The sequence below is a fragment of the Pseudopodoces humilis genome, chromosome 21, assembly GCF_049639895.1.
Source record: "Pseudopodoces humilis isolate 2021_Gansu_Grassland_sample_001 chromosome 21, ASM4963989v1, whole genome shotgun sequence".
NCBI lineage: Eukaryota > Metazoa > Chordata > Aves > Passeriformes > Paridae > Pseudopodoces > Pseudopodoces humilis.
Window position 1 is genome coordinate 9,373,045 of NC_142220.1, and position 18,357 is coordinate 9,391,401.

General features: G+C 47.6%; 1 protein-coding gene across 6 annotated transcripts in view; it reads right to left on the reverse strand.

The window, feature by feature from the left end:
- GAS7 (growth arrest specific 7) overlaps window positions 1-18,357 on the reverse strand; it is an 83,189-nt gene that overhangs the window by 49,725 nt on the left and 15,107 nt on the right. For 2 of the 6 annotated variants that reach the window (XM_088065378.1, XM_088065379.1), the window contains exon 2: window positions 1,798-1,921. In XM_088065378.1, coding sequence (XP_087921504.1) covers window positions 1,798-1,921 — 124 coding nt within the window. Of the gene's footprint in view, window positions 1-1,797; window positions 1,922-5,505; window positions 5,597-7,716; window positions 7,843-18,357 lie in introns of those variants that run through there. The other 4 variants (XM_088065381.1, XM_088065380.1, XM_005526830.3 and 1 more) reach the window with 4 other exon arrangements.

Here is an 18,357-nt window from a genome sequence, read left to right on the forward strand (position 1 = left end):
TTCCTGTTGTCCCACAAAATGCTACAGCCCTTATGGAACAATGGGAGGCTCAGAAATGCAGGGTTCTTGAGTCCAGCATAGGAAAAAGAGCAAGCCTGACTTCAAAGCCAACAGGGCTTAGGATGGTGAAAACATTCTTATCTAAACAGAACTTGAATAAGTGATCCCTAAAGCAAGGCTCAGAACACAGAAACCCCACTTCTATCCTCTCTTACATAAACACCATAGGTGGTTTGGATTAGACTGGTTGGAAGTGACCTCTGGAAGTCCTCAGCCCAGCTATTCTGAGCAGGATCACTGCTAACAACAGATCAGCCACAGCTCTGTCCAGCTAGTTTCTGAGATTTTCCAAGGACGGAGATTCCCCCACCTCCCTGGTCAGCCTGTGCCAAACTTATCCTCCCTTCCTAGAGGAATCAGAAATCTCTGATTTCTGGCCTGAGCTCCCAAGCAGGATATGGCAATTGGCCCTTGTTATATTACTTGTAATTTTTGTGAGGGAAGTACAAAACTGCCTGACATTAGGGAGAAATTTAGTCCCCGTCCTCCACATTTCTGAGGCAGAGTCCCTGTGACAAGAGCTCTTATCACAAAAGAAACAGGCTCTGCCTTTTACCTGGCCTCAACCCAGTGAGTATGGGTCCATCACAGTGATGGCTCACAACTGAGCATAATCACCTCTTCCCCTACATTTGAACAGCAGTGGGGATGGGGAATCTAACTCCTGCTGATCTCTCCAGCTGTGCCGGGGATGCTGCCCATCAGCCAGAGCAAACTGTGCTTGAAAATGGAGGCAGGCTTAAATGGAAATGCATCTTCTGGAGGGAACATCCTGTAAGATGTGAGTGCAGCAAACTCCAGTAAATAATGACTTGGCAAAGCTCTGGGCCAAAAGCTTCTGAAATAAAACACATCAGCCCCTGAACAGACCATGAGGTGCCCATGGCTCTCCTTTGTGAGTGTAATAAAGGAATGCCAGAGGTCACTCCTGATGGCTGCAACTTCCCTGTGAGCAAGGTTAATTCCACTTGTCCTCTCCTTCAAGTCACTCTGGCATTCTTTTTTGCTACAGAAATGCAGATTTTCTGGTCACAAGACCCTGTTTTGCAATGCTGCTGTGAGCTCATGATGAGAAAAGCAGGTTGACACAGAGTCTCAGGTAAACTGGAGGTGGTACAAGTTTGACAGGTCTTGAGCAGGTGATAAGATCGTGAGTTAAGACTGCTTCTCAACATGACAGTGAATAGAGCACACAAATACAGACTGAAAGCTTTGTCTGTGTTGTCCCATTACATGTGTTTTTCTTTCCTTGTCTCCAAGGCAAGCTGAGTCTGACCAATTCACTGTTTGTTTTCCCCAAAGGTGTTTTACTGATATCTGATGTTCTATCAAACTATTTACAGGTATGTGTATATATAGACATAAATATCTCCAGGTAAAGGAAATAAGGAATGTGGTAAAAAATATAGACATAAATATGTCCAGGTAAAGGAAATAGGGAATGTGGTAAAAATTGTATCTTTAACAGTGTTTCAGATTCTAAAACATTAATGACAGGGACATTTCTGCTTTACATTCTCTGTATTTTGTCAACATCTCAGATGTCTTCTGATGGTCAGAATGAAGATGACAGAGAATAATAATCTTCTTGTATTTTCTTTCATATGGTGTAAGGATCACATTAATTACTTTGGCTCTGCAGGCACTTTTGTTATCCAAATCAACTAGCAAGATGATTTCTGAAACAGATCTCTGCTGGTATGGTGAAACATTTACTGGAAAGCCACCCCCACTTACCATTTGTGAAGGTGTTCACGTAGTACCTGCGACCCTGGGGAGACATGTAGCTCTGCCAGCCGGGGGGAAGGTGGCCATTCATGGTGTCTTCTCCTGGCTGAGGAGTTGCCTTTCGGGGTTTCTGCTGAAAAGAAAAAAAAAAAAACACAAAAAAAAACCAACCTGTTAAGTCAATATCTGGATAATCTAAAGTCTAACCAGACACACAGCTGGAAAGAAATGATGTGGTTTGGCTTTCTAGAGATTCCAGTATAACCAAAGTATTTCACTCCATTTCTCCCTTCATCTGTGTTAGTTTCATCTAGAGCATGAAGCAACATTGCCTTGAAGGAATCACCCTTTGGGACAAAAATCAACCCCTCTGTATTTAATGTCCCAAGAGCATGAGGAACTGTCCAAGAAAATGACTCTGGCTGAGCAGTAAAATGGAAAGCATGAAATCATCCAGTGTCTGAGAAAGACAGGCAAGCATCTGGCCCTCCTTTATCTTCCCATGGATATACCAGTGGGTCAAAGCACTGATCATGGAGGTGCTGTCACAATTTATTTTACAGGGGCACCATCACCCGATCCACAAAACCAGACTCTCTCCCTGTAAGCTCCAGATAGCACAGAGTACTGGAACAAATCCTGGGACAGCTCCTCCACCACAGGATTAATGGTGCCCTGTTATTGTTTACAAAAGGACACTGAAGAAGAGTAAACTCTGCAGTGTGGGAGTGGACCAGCTCTGGAAGAATATGGCAGCAAGTGGGTTCCCTCATATTCCCTTCACTGATATCTGGCCTTGAAAATAACAAAAGATACACCAGACTATCTCTGCTGTGCATGGGAACCTCCTAAAGAGGAATCTGGGGTAACCCAGCCCTGGCTTCTGTCTCAGAAGGTCCAGATTTCACACGTTTTTGCTGCACGCTTGCCGTTTCTGTACCTAACACCTTCTTTCCCTCCTGGAACTGAATTCCCTCCATTCCCACTACCCCTACTTCTTAATACAATCCTACAGTGATTCCACATGCCAAGCAGGTCACTGTTAAGCTCAGATCACTTTAGGGGCCCATGGTATTCCTCCACTTTGCACAGTCAGCACCAGTGCCCTGCAAGGACAGACGTTACCAGTTTCCTTAAGGGAAGCTCTGAATTGCCCCAACATTCTTTCAGTCACATTTTCAGTGTTGCTTCATGTCTCTTTGCTGGATTGCAGGTGAGTGGACTTTCACAGGTGAGTGCCATGGCTGCATTCTTAAACAAAGGTTATGCCCAGTGACAGATCTGGATGCTATACAATAAACACCAGCGAATGTTGGATGGAAACAGTATAAAAAGCAAAATTAACCCAGTGTTTCATCTATAGTCCGTGCCAAAATGTGCATCACTTCAAAAAGCATACAAGCATTATGATTTGCAGTTGCTAATTCTATTTTGTGGTCACTAATATTTCTAACTTTGCTTCTGATTTTGCACCAATAAAGAAGTGCTTTGAGCACAGTGGTCTCTATCCATGACAGTCAAGAGGAAATATCAGCACTGCCAATGCAAATGGCAATGCAATGCAATGCAAAATGCTGAAGTTCTTGGAAACAGTGGGGAAACAGTCTGCTTTTATGTGAGTGTACTGTGGGTTAACTCCATCCAGCAACTCAGCACTACACAGCCACCCACTCCCTGCCTCCCACCCCTGAGATAGGGAGGAGAATCAGAAAAAAAAGTGAAATTCATGAGAGAAGAACAGTTTAATCACTGAAATAAAGTAAAATATAATGATAATAATAATGATAATGATGATAATAACAAAGAAACAGAGGAAACAAAAAGAGAGAGGAATAAAACCCAAGAAAGACAAGTGATGCACAGTACAATTGAACACCCATACCCAGCCCTTCCCTGAGGAGCATTTGGCCCCTCCTAGCCAACTCCCCCAGTTTATACACTGGCATGAGTGGAATATCTGTGGTGTGGAATATCCTTTTGGACAGTGTGGGTCAGCCCTGGCCTTGCTCCCTCCTGGCTCCTTCTGCAGCTCCTTGCTGGCACAGCACAGGACACAGACGAGTCCTCCATTTAGAGTGAGCACTGCTGAGCACCAGCTAAGACATCAGGGTGTTAATCAATATCCAGTATTCTCATTCTGAATCCAAACTTGGCATTGTACCAGCTACTAGGAAGAAAACTAACTGTATCTCAGCTGAAACCAAGACAGCATGGAGTATGTGTGGATCTCTTCCCTTTGTTTTAGACAGGAATGTGTCTCAGCTCACTGTTAGACAGGACTTATCCCCCCATGGAGACTGCAGAGGAAGATCCACTGAATGCTGGCACCACTTCTGTGTTAGAGCCCCTAACCAGTCCCAGTGCAATCCCCTCCCAACAACACTTGGACTCCAGCACCTACAGCAGCTTTAGGGGAAAAGAGAAATGGAAAATGGCGTAGGGGAGGAACAGAAGAAACAAAAGTTGACTTCATACAGGTTTCCTCAGCACCTGCCCTCACAGAATCACAGAATCACCAACTGGTTTGGGTTGGAAATATATATATATATATATATATATATATATATATATATATATATATATATATACCTCAAAGCTCATCTCATTCATTCCTCCTGCCATGGACAGGAACACCTCCCACTATCCCAGGTTGCTCCAAGCCCCATCCAACCTGGCCTTGAACACTTCCAGGGATCCAGGGGCAGCCACAGCTCCTCTGGGAAGCCTGTGCCAGGGCCTCACCAGCCCCACATTAAGAAGAATTTCTTCTTAATGTCTTAATCTCAACCTACTCTCTCTCAGTTTGAAGCCATTCCTCCTTGCCATATCACTACTAGCCCTATTCTCATCATGTAGGAGCCCAGGACGCTCTGGCACAAATAGTGTGGGATGATGAGCTCTGGGATAGAGGCACATGTGCCTGGGCATTATAATGCACCATAGATGAAGTACCTCATAGCTTAGACACATTCAGCAAGCCATCCTTTCAGAAATGAGAGTACCAGAGAGGCCATTGTGGGTAGCACATTGTCCCTTTTCTGCCAAAACAGGAGATCTGAGGAAAAGGAGAGATTTTCATGCTCGGTTTTCCTTGGCAGACACAACCCTGTCCCAGCCAGGCCATCTGCAGTCCCTTCTTCTTGCACCAGCACAGTTAAACCAGGACCATGTTTGCACACCTATGTGGGAGAGGTTTTGGTTACTGTGGCATGTGATGACAGGCAACCCTGCTGCTGGGACACAGCAAGGACAGGGCACAGGGAGCAGAAACCACTGGCAGATAGGGTTCCAAGAGGTCACAGCTCCACATCTGGCACAGTTCCACATCTGGCACAGTTCCACATCTGGCACAGCACCCACAGATGGGCTTCAGAGCTCTCCCAAACCCAGCTCCCACCAGGGCACTTTCCCTGCTCCCAGACACATGGAACAAGGAAAGTGCTGAGAGGTATCCATGTGTAGATGCACCCTTTCCTTAGATCAGCAAGACTGGACTGTTACTTTGATTTCTTGTTCCTGTTTTAGGAGAATTATTGCCAGCATAATTTCTGAGAACAGTAAATCACAACAGAGGACATCTGCATGGAGAGGAGGTTTCCTATCAGCAGAGAGCATTGCAAACCAGCAAAGACAGAGCATCAGGCAGGGACTGGAAGTTGAAGAAAAGCTCAGCTTGAAAAGAAGCCGCCAATCATGAGAATAAGTATCAAGGCTTACCAGGGAGCTGTGCACTTCTTGTGGTTCCTCCATCAAGATTAAGTGCCTCTTTCTAGAAGTTCTTCTCTATTCCAATAAAGAGAAAAAGCCAGGACCCTGACACCCCTGCCCCGGCTCAGGCTGGGTGGGCTTGCAGTCCCTTCCACTTTCTAAACCTTCTAACTCCCACAGTGCCTTCGAGCTCAGAAATGTTCAGGCCACTCCCCTGACTGTCACTGCTGGAAGTGTCACCAGCTGCTGTCACTGTGGTGGTGGACAGGCAAATCTGGACCCAGAAAGGATGTGTGCAACACATGGTCGAGGAAACAGGAAACCTGAACAATGTGAGCAGCGAACGTGTGACCCCAGTGAAATCCTCCTCCATCTGTATTTGATGCCTGGAAAAGGGATCAAAGTGTCTCACAAAACATTAAAATCCAACAGCGCAAGAACTTCTCTCCCACGAGATTTCCTAGGATCAGAATTCCATGTAGCAGGGGAACATAAAAAAACCAGCCACCCAACAGGTCTTGTTCTATGTGACAAGTGATGGTTTTTGTGTGCTGCCTGCAGGAACACAGGGATGGAATTCTCCTGATAAATGCACAGAAGAGAGAAAACAGAAATGAGCAGCAAATGCAGAAAGGGCACTGGAGCTCTTCAGCACCCAACCACGTGATAGAGAGATGGCAAAGGCAAGCATGTGGAATAAGAACAGATCTATGGGGTTAACTCCTCTAATCCAGGACAGCAGCACTGCCAAGAGGCAGAGGGATTTGCTGTTTAGGTCAGAGCACACAAACCTGACCATTCTCTGTGCTTCTTCCCCTGCATCCAGGGGCACTGGGACAGGGATGTCAAGAAGAGGACAACCTGTGTGGGCCAGAGAGCCACCCCACAGCACCAGAACCCTGACCAGGAAATACTGTTTCATCTGTGTGCTGCTACACACTGCTGGTCTGGAAGCTCGTCTGACGAGGACAACTGGGTCAGGCATCCTGGATGCTTCACGTGAAGAGGAGCAGCAGCCAGGGCCTGCCTGTTGGAGCCCTGACACTTTCTGGCTGGCTGGGCCAGCTCAGAACACGGCAGCACAGCCAGTAGGGAGGTGGTGGGTGCCTCTCCCATTCCACCTCTTCTGACTTTCTGACTGTTTTTCTTTTCTTTCTTGGTAGCAGCAGCCCAACTCATTCTGTTCCTTTGGAATAGCCCTTGGCATTGTGATGCCCTCCCAGTGGTGGAAAAAAAGCCAAAAAGGGTTTTATGCAGCAAAGTGAGGCAAGTTCTGCCTTGCTCAATAGAGGAAAATGACTTCCCATTTTCAAACTGCAGGAAATCCCCATTCTCCTTCAAAGAAGGATCCTGGGGAGGAAACATCTGTGTGTTGACAAGCCTGAGCTCCCTGAAGATGTGTGGGCTTGCACAGTGTTCCAGCAGAGCTCAGACCAGGGGCAATTCCCAACACACAACCCCAGGGAAAAGCAAGCAAAACAACCCCAAACCCACAAGTTCAGGCCTTGAGCAACCTGATCTAACGCTGAACAAGGAGCTGGACCAGACACCTTCAAAAATCCCTTCCAACTTAAATTCTTCTGTGATTTTATGATCCTATTTCAGCAGAGCATGCAGTCTTGGAGCAAATGAAGAGGAGTCTCTGGCTGTGGGAAAGGGCTGGAGGGCAGCTTCAGCACACTCACCTGCTGCTGCCACCTGTCCAGTCACACTTGCAGACCCAGCAGCACAAGGAAAGGCCACGGTGCCCAAACAAGCAGCTACCCTGCAGTGCTGGAGGATCACTGGTGACAGAAAGATGGGGAAATTATAGAGGGGAAACTCCCTGCAAGGAGCAATGCAAGGAAACAGCATTAATCTGCCCCAGAACAGCCTCTGTCCTGTGGGGAATGGCTTGTTCTGCACTGACAATACTGAGCTTATCTTTCTGTCCAGCTGCAGTGTGACCACTGAGCTTGGAAAAGGAGTGTGTCAGTCTTAGGGAATGGCACAGAAAAGGCAGAACCACAGAAGCATAGAATGGTTTGGGCTGGAAAGGACCTCAAAGCTCATCTCATTCCACCCCCCTGCCATGGCAGAGACACCTTCCACTAGCCCAGGTTGCTCCAAGCCCAGTCCAACCTGGCCTTGGACTCTTCCAGGGATCCAGGAGCAGCCACAGCTGTTCTGTGCCAGGGTCTCACCATCCTCAGAGTGAAGAATTTCTTCCTAAAAACTTACCAAAACCTGCTCTCTGTCACTCCAGGCCCTTGTGCAAAGTCCCTCTCTTGCTGTCCTGGAGCCCCTTTAGGTACAGGAAGGTGCTGTATGGTGCAGTTAAAGAAGTGGGGTCTGTGTTTGGCTTCAGCTGATGCCTGCACCAGCCTGTGCCCTGGCTCAGGAGGAGGCCTGGGGCACTCACAAACCCCTCAGCCCTACCCACAGCCTCTCTCTGCCTCATACTTTGAGTCATTCTGCATTTTGTTCATTTTTATGCAATCTTTCTTGCTCAACATTTGGTTTCCATGGAGTCACATACACTGTGTGAAACAGATTTATATATAGAAAGTGGAACGGGTCATATGATCTGTCCTGGTTGTCATGGCAACCAGCACAGCTCCCCTCGGGCTGAATAGGATGGCACATTCTGCTGGGGACAAGTCACCCTCCCTGGGTGGCCCTGCCTGTGCCACTGCCCTGCAGCCCTGCTGTGCCATTCCTCTGCTCTGGGCACTGGCTGTGGCCCTGTGCCACCAGCCCTGGTCCCCTCCCGTGCTGAGTTAGAGCAGCTCAGAGCGCTGAGGTTGAAGCTGTGGGCTGAACTACACCCAGCACTTACCCACATTCCAGTTTAATGGGCAGCTCTCATTTTTCCCAGTTTTAAAAGTCTCCTTGTGCTAATAAGTTTCCTCTGTGCCATGCCACTGCTTCATTCCTTCTTCCTAAATAACTCCTGCATCTCCATGCAGCTGCTGTTTCCTTGGATGCCATCTTTGCCACCTTCCCACCAGCTGATGGTGGCTGTGATCAGGAGGAATGGGTGGCCAGCTCTCCTGTATCTCTGCACTCCTCTCTGTCTCGTTTGGCTGTGGAACACAGTGTGCATGCTTCCCACCCAGCTCTGCCTGGTCTCCAGCCAGATCCACAGCTGCCAAAAGCCTCCCTTCTCGCCCACCCAGGTCCCTGGCTGTGGCACAGGCATGTGCCCAGGACTTGTCTTTAATGTAACACACACGAAAAGCACAGTGTTAGCAGAGAATGTGCCTCCTGGGACTAGTATATTTTTCTCCATCAGTACCATAAATGAGGAAAAAACAAACTGTTTCTGAAGGATACGTGACCCAGGGAGACAGACTGGGTGATGTTTTCTGCCTTGGTGCTGTGTGAGAGACCAAAATGTGTGGGAAGAGAAATGCTCTGATCTGTAAATCCCATCCTGACCCCTTCAAATTAGGGGCAGTCAAACCAGAAGTGAAAAATTTAAGTAACTCCAGTGCAGCTCAGTCCTCTCCTTTCCTTCCCAACATGTGCCTGGTGCACAGAGCCATGTGCCAGACTGGGAGAAGTCACAGCACTGAGCTGCAGCTGAGCCTGGCCCCTGTGGTGGGTGATGTGGGACTCCTGGCACCAGGTCTGGTCCAGATCTTACCACAGACGACGCTCACTCCCTGGCAAAGCAACAGCTCAGGGAGTGCTTGGCAATAGCAGTCAGTGGGTTTTGGCTGAGGAGGGAAGCTAGGCAGGTGTAAGAAGTGGGAAGCGTAAGAAAGATGGAAGGGTTGAGATTCAGTGTGGAGAAAGAGCATTGGGAGTAGGGCCCTGATTTGAAGAGGGTGGTTAGCAAAAAGACAATAAAAAGCCTTTGACAGCCAGGATTTGGGGAGTGGCAAGTGAGCAGGAGGGTGAGAGCATGCAAAGAACAGCCCAGCTGTCAGCCTTCTCCAGCCTTCTTGCCACTTGCTCTGCCTGAGCTCTGCTCCCTTTCCTGTGCTCCTTTCTCTGGGTGCTCTCAGGGGGTGACTGCATTCAGCACTTTGTGACAAGGGTGCAGAGATCTGGCACTGAAAGAGCAACCAAGGGGGAAATGAAGGACCACCCTCTCACCAGGTGCCAAGGACCATGGACAGCCAAATGGGAGTAGTGTCTGTTCTAAGAAAGCCCACCTAGAACACAGTGACCATAATGCACCCACAGGGAGCTCAGGAATCACCCCTAGGAAAACACACAATTGTTTTTCCCTTCTGTGCTAACAGACAAGTCACTTAATGGACACATCTGTCCAATTCCCTTTGAGCAGCCCCTCTCCTGTACCCAACTGAGCCATGCATGGACAGGTGATGGCCAGACTGACACCGAGCAGGAAAAAAGCTGTGGGTGGTCACATCTGGCAGCCACAAGGAGTTGGCACTGCTGGATGCAGCTTCTACATCACGCCCTTGGAAGGCCAATGAGGGGTCATGTAGACAGACTTCTGTGATATTAGGAAAAATTTCTTCACCAAAAGGGTGGTCAGGCACTAGGAGAGGTTGTCAGGGCAAGTCATAGAATCACTGTCACTGGTAGTGCTCAGACAATGTGCAGATGTGGTGTTTAGGGGTTCAGTGCTGGACTTGGCAGCGCTGGGTTAATGGCTGGACTTGATGATCTCAGAGGGCTTTTCCATCCTTAGGCAATCTGTGATTCTATGAAGGGCCCAACTCCACACACAACAGAGCAGAGAGGAACGGGAACAGAACACAGAGGGACAACAATGGGAGTGGAGATAACCTAATCCACAAAGACAGCACTCTGTGCAGTCACCCTTGTGGTGAGAGCCATCAGGCCCTTGGTCTGGGGTGAAAACCAGCACAGTGAGACACGGGAAAGGTTCTCTAGACCACACACTGATAGAGAGATGCAGGGAAAGAGGTATTATTCACCTCTTTCCTCATCTGACACGGGATGATTAGGGGGAGATGGTTAGAGGAAGAAACAAAGGTGGGGCAAGGGATGAAACCAGTGAACGGTAAGGAGGATTCAAGGAACCAGTTAAATAGCCAGCTGGTGATGACATTTATCTGCCCGTGCCCTGGCTGATGACTGCACTCTGTCCTGTCTAAGGTACTGAAGAGAAAAAGAGCAGACCTTGGCATCAACATATGGCCTTGGATACCTCTGTGGGAAGTCAGCATATGAGCCATCCAGAAGGTAAAAGTCCAGTGAATGAATACCAGGAAGGACTGGGCTGATACCTCTTACCCATTCCCAAGCATATCTGTGACCAGCTGTCTCCCTGAAACACGGAGCAAACCCTCCCAGCAGCCAGTTTCCCTGTAGGAGTCAAGGAGTTTTTCTGAATTAACTGTAGTCTTTTTCCTTCTTCCTCAAAAGAAATACAGAAGTTAGCACTCTCCCGTTCCTCTGGTTTCCTTTCAGCACCAATGTTTCTTGCTGTTCAGAGAGTTAACATTTGGAATCCCATTTGCAGCTAGCAGAGTGGGTATAGGCTCTGGAGGTCTAGGCATGGTTCACCTGCCAGGACACAGTCAGCACACCGAGTGCCCTGCTCTGCTACCTTTCTGTCATCAGAAGATCAAGCCATGCTGTCTCCCTATCACAATGTCTCAAAATAACAGGATGTGGCCAGTTGGGACAAAGCTGATTTCCCAAGAGATCCAGAGCTGCCATGAGACAATTTCATGTTTCTATGCAAAAGCTCTGCATGCTGCTGTGTAAACTCAGCCCACTCTGATGTGACAGAGTTTGACTAGAACTACTTGAGTCCCAGCCCCATCCCCTCAATGGGAATGGAGACCCAGAGCTCTGCCACAGGCTGTCATGAGCTGGCTCTCTTGGATACTAAGGCTTCCTCAAGCAGGAGTTATCACACCATGGCTTAGTAGGGTAGGAATGGCCAGAAGGAGATGACAGTCTGGGGATGAGGCAAATGCCAGCCCTCCAAAACCCTGGGCTGGATGTGTCCTGTGCCAGGGCAGCCCAGGAGCACGCAGGAGCTCTCCTCCCTTCACTGTGGAACCCCCAATGCTCCAGAGGGAGCTGAGGTGGGACCTGCAGGTTGTGCCAGAAGTGGGGGAATGGCCAGAGCCCCTGGCAAGCAGCTGGGAATGGACATTGATCCTTTGCCTGACCAAGGGCTCAGGGTCCCGCAGGGCTGAGCAGGCGGTGTTTGGTCACCTGGGGACTCTGTAGGAGGCAGGGAGCAGCAAGAGACCCCAAATCACCACTGCAATGGGTAAGTGGATTGTAGGGCAGCACAAGCCCAGAAATTCCTTTGTTCGAGGTCTCTCCCCAGGGCTGTTTCTAGCACTGTACCATTCAATTTTAAAGTTATTTTCTTCCCAAAACTGGATGCCTGAGACTCTGTTGTGTGAAACCTGGAGCAGAGAAGTTTTTTTACAAGCCCCACCCTTCTCAGGAGGCATGTGCCACTCTGTCTCTGACACCAGCATCTGGTACGAGGCAGAGCACCAGGGCCAAGTACTCTGAAAGGCTGTGTTGTTCTGGGCATCCGGGGACAACAGGGCCATTGTTGAGCAAACCTTGTACTGTCAGAGTCACCCCCAGAAGCACAGGGAGTCACAAGTCCAGAGCAAGCCAGCTGCAGCATTACTGCTTGTCTCCAGTTTGAAATGACCTGCCATGGGGACAAATCCCACCCTGAGTGGCTGCAGAGTGTGGCACACCAGCTCAGATGGTCAGAAGCCCGAGAGGCAGCCAAAAAGCTGTGGGCATGCTGATTGCTCCAGGTGCTCTGCCCTGGAAGGGTGGCTGGAAGCAGTTATAAAAAGAAACTTCCCACAGACTTAAATTCACTGTCTGACCCCTCTCCTTGGGCTGTGGCATGAAAAAGGGGGGTAGAAAAGTCACCCTCAGCAGGCTTGAGGGCAAACAAAGAGCTGGGCAGCATGGCTGCCTTCTGGAATTCTTGTGCCTGTGAGTGCAGCTAGGTTTGGAGGAATGGAACATCTGGGAAAAATGCCAAAGGTTTTAATGTGGGGCCTCCAGCCCGTGCACTGCAGGAAACTCAGCCCGAGCACTCTTCTCTCTACCTGTGCTGCTATCTTCCTGCAGCATCCTCTGCAATTCCAGCAGCTGGATGCAATTCCAAACAATGCAATTCCAACATCCCCTCTCCCATCTGTGCTGGGGCATGCCTTCATGTGCTTCACTTCTCATACATCACTAAGGTTTTAACAAGCCCCATTCTACTGCTGGGTTCTGCAGTTTCCCAGACACAATAAAATCACTTGGTAACAACTAATAATTACTGTCCTTTCAGGAAAGAAGGGATTCTCCCTTAAAATACACAGGCTCCCTCCCACATGCACACACAAGCATGCATAGCAGAGCTAAGGCACAGCAACCACAAACGATGCTGCAGTCATCTGCCAAAAACATCCATTTACAGAAACAGTTTGGAGCAAGTAACGTATCTGTAAGTTAGAAAAGCAAGTAAAAGCATCATAGATAAGTTTCTGGAGATCTTGTTAGGTAGTGTATTCTCCTTTTCATGAGTAGTTAATAAAAGAACATTCTGAGAGTGCCTAAAGAATTATCCAAATTAGTTTGTAGTAATTAGTCTGTATTTATCATAGAATCACAGAATGCTTCGGGTTGGAAGGGACATTAAAGCTCATCCCATTCCAACTCACTGCCACGGGCAGGGAAATCTTCCACCAGACCAAACAGCTCCAAGCCCTGTCCAACCTGGCCTTGGACACTAACAGGGATAGGGCATTAATTTATTTTTAACTACTTATTAAAAAAGACTTTAACTAATCTTGTCTCTTTTAGGAAGAATGTTGGACAAGATGCCTGAGAACCTTACATTTAATGATTTCCATTTCTGATAATTTTATTACAAATATTATCTCAAAATCCATGAAATTAAAACAAAATTGCAATAGTTTACTCAGATTCTGTTCCTGGCCCCAGGCCCTAAGCAATCTGGCATATTATAACTACACTTTTCTCCCCTTTAAAATTAAATGCGCTTCCTCCTGTTGCTGTGGTTGGGCAGATCCCCACATAATGTGCCTTACTACTTTTTCAAGCAGCAACCTTTTATTTACAAACACCCTCAATCTTTCTTGAATGGTGTTTCCCTGCAGAGGAAATCTGTTCCTTGGATTAAATGGCCTTCCACGACCAAAACTTTGGGAACCTCAGATGCAGAGCAAGCAGTGAAATGGCCAAGATACAAAGTGCTGCCAGATGCACATTCCTGCGCCTTCCCTTGTAATCTCTCTCAGGCGTGGGGAATGTGACTGTTGTGCCTGTAACCCCGCAGCACAATGCACTCACACAGACACACCACCTCCATTTCTTTCTTTTTGTCGCTGCTACAAATCTTAACAAACCAGCAAACAAACAAGCAACAAAATAAGGCACGGGAGGAAGGCATTCTGACCGCTTGGCACGCCTGAAGGAGGCTGCAGGAGCCCCGCACAGAGCCGCAGCTCACCCTGCCTGCTGCTGTGGCCAGACGGACGGACAGACAAACAGGCAGATGGACAGGCAGCCACTGCTGCTCTGAGAGCAGGGCTGTGTGCCCGTGCCTGCTGGCAGGACAGGGTGACACAGGAAGGACAAGGGACTCTGGGGCAGTGTGGAATGCTTGGTGCCCCTCGCAGCTGGGACAGACTCCTGCCAGGCTCAGCAGGAAGGGAGAGCCCCACTGACACCAATTACCGCATCTGCAGCATTTTTCCAGGGGCTCCCTCTCTAAGTATGCCAGTGTGGGTCTGCCTTTGTACCCTGACAGAAGACTGAGATGTGTCTCAGGAAAATCCTCCCTCCCCAGCAGGCTCAGGGACTCTGGAGGTTGCTCGGCCATGACCACACGTATCTCTGCCTGGCTGCCTCAATCCTCACCCACAGCCAGGTCTGGACAGCCACATCAGAGCTGTTTGCTGGGCTGACATCAAGGCCAGCCAGTGTGTGACATCCAGGTAAGGCTGCACCCTGAATCAGCCCTTGGTGGGCAGAGCAGCGTCTCCAGGGCTCTGCAGGAGCTGAGCTTCCCTGTGCTCCTGGAAAGGCCAGAGCTGGTTCTCATCCGTCCATCAGCACCAGTGGCTCTCTGCAGCTGCTGTCCCCTCTCCAGCATTCCTGCACAGTGCTCCTTCTTCTGGCCTTCCTGATTTGGAGGAGCACACAAGCAGAGGACACCTGTGTGTTTCCCCCATGTGCAACCTTCCCAGGGCTGTAATGTGAGCAGCCATTTCACCAGGCCAGGCAGTGAATTTCAGCCTCTTATCTCTGGCTGAAATTAAAGGTTTTTTCACGTTTACCTTCTAATTAGTGGCCTACCTCTGAGGTAAAAAACCTGTTCCTTGTCCTCACAGCTGCTGCTCATGGCTCTCTACACGCTGAAGGGAGCTCAGATCTCATTTTCCTGGTTTAGCTCTTTTTAATGAAACTCCACCATACAAACATTTCATCTGAGAAGAAGAATATCCAGGCCACCACATTTGTGCAGTGAAATCCACTCAGTCCTGATCCATATGCAATAATAACATTTAAGGCAGCAGACTGCCAGTGGTGGGGAGGACTGCAGAGATGAGGGATGGCAAAGTAAAGAGCTGGGAGACAGTAGTGGCAGCTGAGCAGGAGACCTGCTGGTGGGACATGACCAACTGCATCTGGCTGAGACATGAGCAGAAAAAAATAGAGCAGCCAGAAACACACAGGAAATATCAATTCAATATTCAACTTGGAAAAAGTGTAAGAAGGAGAAAACAGCCCCCCACAAAAAGCCAGCACAGGGAAAATCTCTGGAAACAGTTATTGATGAATTTGAATTTGCACTGTGCAGTAACTGAGCATTCTCAGAACACAATGAGTGCCACTGGGTCCCCTCCACCCTCTTTTCCCAGTCAGTCTCCAATCCCACTAACACTGGTTGAAAGAATATGATGAATAAATTGGCCATTTTAAAACTGCCTGGCACCTCAGTCCCTGGGACTTTCCTGCCAAGAGGATGTATTTCCAACGTGGTCCAGACACTGTGACCTCCTGCATACTCCAGATTCTTCAAACCACACTCTCAAAGCAGATAAAGAAAATATATTGGTTTGATTGCTCTACACCCAGCAAGTTAATCTTGTTTATGGAATTGGACATTTCAATATCTGTCTTCCTCCTATGTCCATTACAGCATATAATCACCAGTTACTGCTTCAGTAAATTTGAATAATTGTAATATGGAAACATCAGGAGTCATTGGGACTGGGGAGCTTTTGTGCTTGGTACTAGGCATGTAAGAGAATGAACCTTTTAGACTGCTTTTAAATTAAAAAAAAGCTGCTAGTTATTCCTGTGACAAGTATAGAAGTGTAGGCGCAAAAGTAGATAAAATCAGCAGAAAAGCATTAACAGTAACAGGAAATACTTTGTAAATGTATATTAAGAGGAAGGCTAAATAAAAGAACAAGTTGAAGCTAGGCAGAGGAGAGCTACCCATGAATGACCATGTTCAGGATATTTAACAAAATGTCATTTATTAATAAAGTCCTCTATCATCAAGTGGCTCTCACAGTTAATACCAACAACAAATATTTCAGCCTCAACAGGGAAAGAATAAGTTGGAGAGCCCTGACATTGACAGAATTTTGAAGAACTGGCTCATAAATCTCAGAGCATTTGCTAATCTTCTCTGAGAATCCATGGAAAATCTGGTCCAAAAGAAAGTAAAAACCAAAGATCTATAAAAAAATGACCTGAACAGAAAGAGAAGAAAGTAGTTTAATGCAGCCAGAAATAATGAATGAAATGGGAGTGTCTTGGATATGCCGTCTATCTGCTGAAAAGAAAAAAGGGTGGTTTATTCTCCCATCCTGCACAGGAGGGAGAAAAATGAATTTAACTTGCACAAGGGAAGGTTCAGGATGGAGGTGGTGTTGGAGCCACAGTAAAAGTTGAACTTCTTTAAGGAAATATCAAATAACTATTTATAAGAAATGATGTAGGTATTATTCAGCCTTTCTGAAGCAAAGGAGTGAGCCTGTGACTTGAGTATGAGGTACAGATATGTGTCCTCAGCAGCTGTTTCCAAAGATTACACCATGCTGACACTCCACTGGGAGATGGCTTGGAATGGACGCATTTGATACGAAAATAGAAATATTATTTAAAGTATGACATCATGTATTAGAAAGAAAATAAAATCTAATAGAAATAATCTCATAATCTAAGAGGAAAATGCTACTTAGGAAAGATCAACACTTGGAGCTGAAAGTTAAGAATTGGGGGGGAGGATGATACAATCTTTCTGAAATGAAATGAAATAATACTGATATAATACTATCACAGGGAAGGTGCTGTCTGCCCACCCTGCGCCACCTGGACATCATCACCTCAGAGAGGCATAAATAAATCACTCCTAGCCTATAAACCCTCTCCACATGAACCTCTGTAAGCTTTTGCATGTGAATTATGGTAGTATTTGCAGCTGAGGTGTTCTGAAGCCTGGGACTGCAAAAAAAAAAAAAAATTAAGCCTAGGGAAAACAAGAAAGTTCTGTTGAGTCTGCCGATTATATTCCACAACTTTAGATGGGATTTTTAAGCCCATGGGTTTTTAAAGTCATATGCTTTTGTGAAAAAGGTAGAATTCAATTTTTAATCTAGACTTAAAAATAAATGGTCATAAATTTCCAGATCACAAGCTGCTACCCTGTGAAGAGCAGGAAAAAACAAGTATTGCAACACAGCTTTTGGCCCAGGTTATCCAGGAGTCATGGAAACACTCTATTGATATTACCCATAGCACCAAGTTCTCACAGGGTCCTTTCTGTCAGGAGCTTGTCCTGCTCAGGGCACCTCACTGTGCTACTTCCCTTCTGAGATTTCCAAAGAAGTCCTGGGGAAGCTCTCTGTGATACCTGCAGTTCTGCACCCAGCTGCCTGAACACTTGTGTTGGCCTCAGACAGATGCAAGGCGGGGGAAAAAAAAATAGTTCTAGGAAAATTTAATTCAAACTCAAGAGCTGCTTTCTGGGCTGTAAAAATCGTATTTGCATCTTCCTGCTCTGCCACAGCAGCCTTGTTTGTGGAGGAGGGAGTGGGGAGGCTGAGCACAGCCCTGCATTCGCAGGCGGGTCCCACCTCCTGGACACCAAACCTTGGCCTCGTGCCCGGGAAAGAAGCAGGACGATGCAGAACAGATGCTGAATTCAAACTCCAGATTGATAACAACACCCTCAGGCTCCTGCTCTCTGACTTAGCAAGAGAAGAACAGCTTGGCAAGACACAAAACTACATCTCAGTGCAGTTCCTTGTGGGGATTGCCACACAGCCTCTTTGAGCATTTCCACAGGCAGAGCTGCTCCATCCTCTTGCCTCAGGACTGCAGACCTCTCAGCTCACAGCTCTGATCACCAGGGAGAAAAAGACAGCCTGGACATCTGAAAAAGCACTGGGAGAGACTGACCTCAGGAGTTTCTCTCCCTCAGTTGGCCGTAAAGGAATCAAAGTGTTTTGTGGTTTTGAAATAAGGATGAACTTGTTCTTCACTGTTTGCATGACTGAGAAGTTCCTGCCCCAAGGCTTCTCACCTGTCCACACTGGAACACTACAGCACAAACAATCCTTGAAGCTTATGAGAAACCTGCCACCTCCCTGGACACCCTGTACTGGCACTTCTGATGGTGCCCTGGGGCAGCAGGATGGTCACAGCACAGCAGTACCCTGAGGAAGTATGTGGTGCTTCACTTCATGCAGAGAAGAAACTGCAGCCATATCTACCAGTTTCTGCCCTTGAGCTGCTCACCTGGCACAGGAGGTTGGTTAATCCTCCTCTCCTGGAGACTATAAATGAGCCAGTGGACACCAAACACACACAGCCCCCATCGGGCATGGAGGCTGCCAGGAGGAGCCCTCC